General features: G+C 40.8%; 1 protein-coding gene across 1 annotated transcript in view; it reads right to left on the bottom strand.

Moving 5' to 3' along the window:
• LOC104754059 (pseudo histidine-containing phosphotransfer protein 6-like) overlaps positions 1–761 on the bottom strand; it is a 1,848-nt gene extending 1,087 nt beyond the window's left edge. The window contains exons 1-3 of the mRNA XM_019237853.1: positions 474–761; positions 228–371; positions 26–110 (exon numbers count right to left, since the gene is read on the bottom strand). Coding sequence (XP_019093398.1) covers positions 26–110; positions 228–371; positions 474–673 — 429 coding nt within the window. The 5' untranslated portion in view covers positions 674–761. The remainder of the gene's footprint in view (positions 1–25; positions 111–227; positions 372–473) is intronic.

Below are 895 nucleotides of genomic sequence, written 5' to 3' on the forward strand. Positions count from 1 at the left end.
AGTATGTGTATAAATTGCTATTAACAAATGAAAGTACCTGGAAGAGTTCATGCATCATGTTCTTGAGGTAATGATACTCATGCTCTGCTACCTCCAGCCCTCTCAAGCACCTGATTTTGAAGCATCATCATTGACAAGTACAAGAGAGCATTTGACTTAGATATTCACCTATTTTCCTAGATTATATTACAAATGATAAAAAATAGGTAGCGTTTAATTAGTAGTACCCTGGGCGGTTGCTAAGCTCGGAGGCAGAGCGGAAGGCAACACATACGTTACGAACCCTACGCGCACCAATGCTGGAACTGCTTCCCACCAGCTGATTCAGGTGCAATCCTATTTTCTTGTAGTCCGAGAATTCTCTATCCATCCTGCAGTTAACAATCATATCATTCATACGGACATATTAATTTCCGAACAAAGATGGATGTTAACACAATACATATATTAAGTAAATAAGAAATGAAACTCACAACAATAATCTGAGGTTGCGGAGTAGCTTCTCGGATTCATCAAAGTAGATATTAATGACATCATACACAAAGTTTGGTGAAGTCTCATCTTGAAGCTGCTGAAGTTGCAAGAAATGCTCGTCAAGCACTCCCTGGTGGAATAGGGAGGCTAGGAGCCGGTTGATGTCGGCTTGAAGCCGGTCCACACCCAACCCCAACATCCACAATGGCACACCCGTCTTTCCTCTCTTCAATCTTTCCTCTTTCTTTCGTTTGTGTTTTTGGTTTTTTGTTTTACTATTGAACCGGTCTTGCTTCTACTCCTATAGCTCGCTTTTGGGTTCGTTGAAGGAAGGGTATTTATAAATTATATGCATGACTGAGGTGAGGTGACCCACTTCTTCTATTCAAATTTCTAAGAGTCAGGTTTACCTTTTTTCCCC

This window comes from Camelina sativa, chromosome 16 (genome assembly GCF_000633955.1).
Source record: "Camelina sativa cultivar DH55 chromosome 16, Cs, whole genome shotgun sequence".
Lineage (NCBI taxonomy): Eukaryota > Viridiplantae > Streptophyta > Magnoliopsida > Brassicales > Brassicaceae > Camelina > Camelina sativa.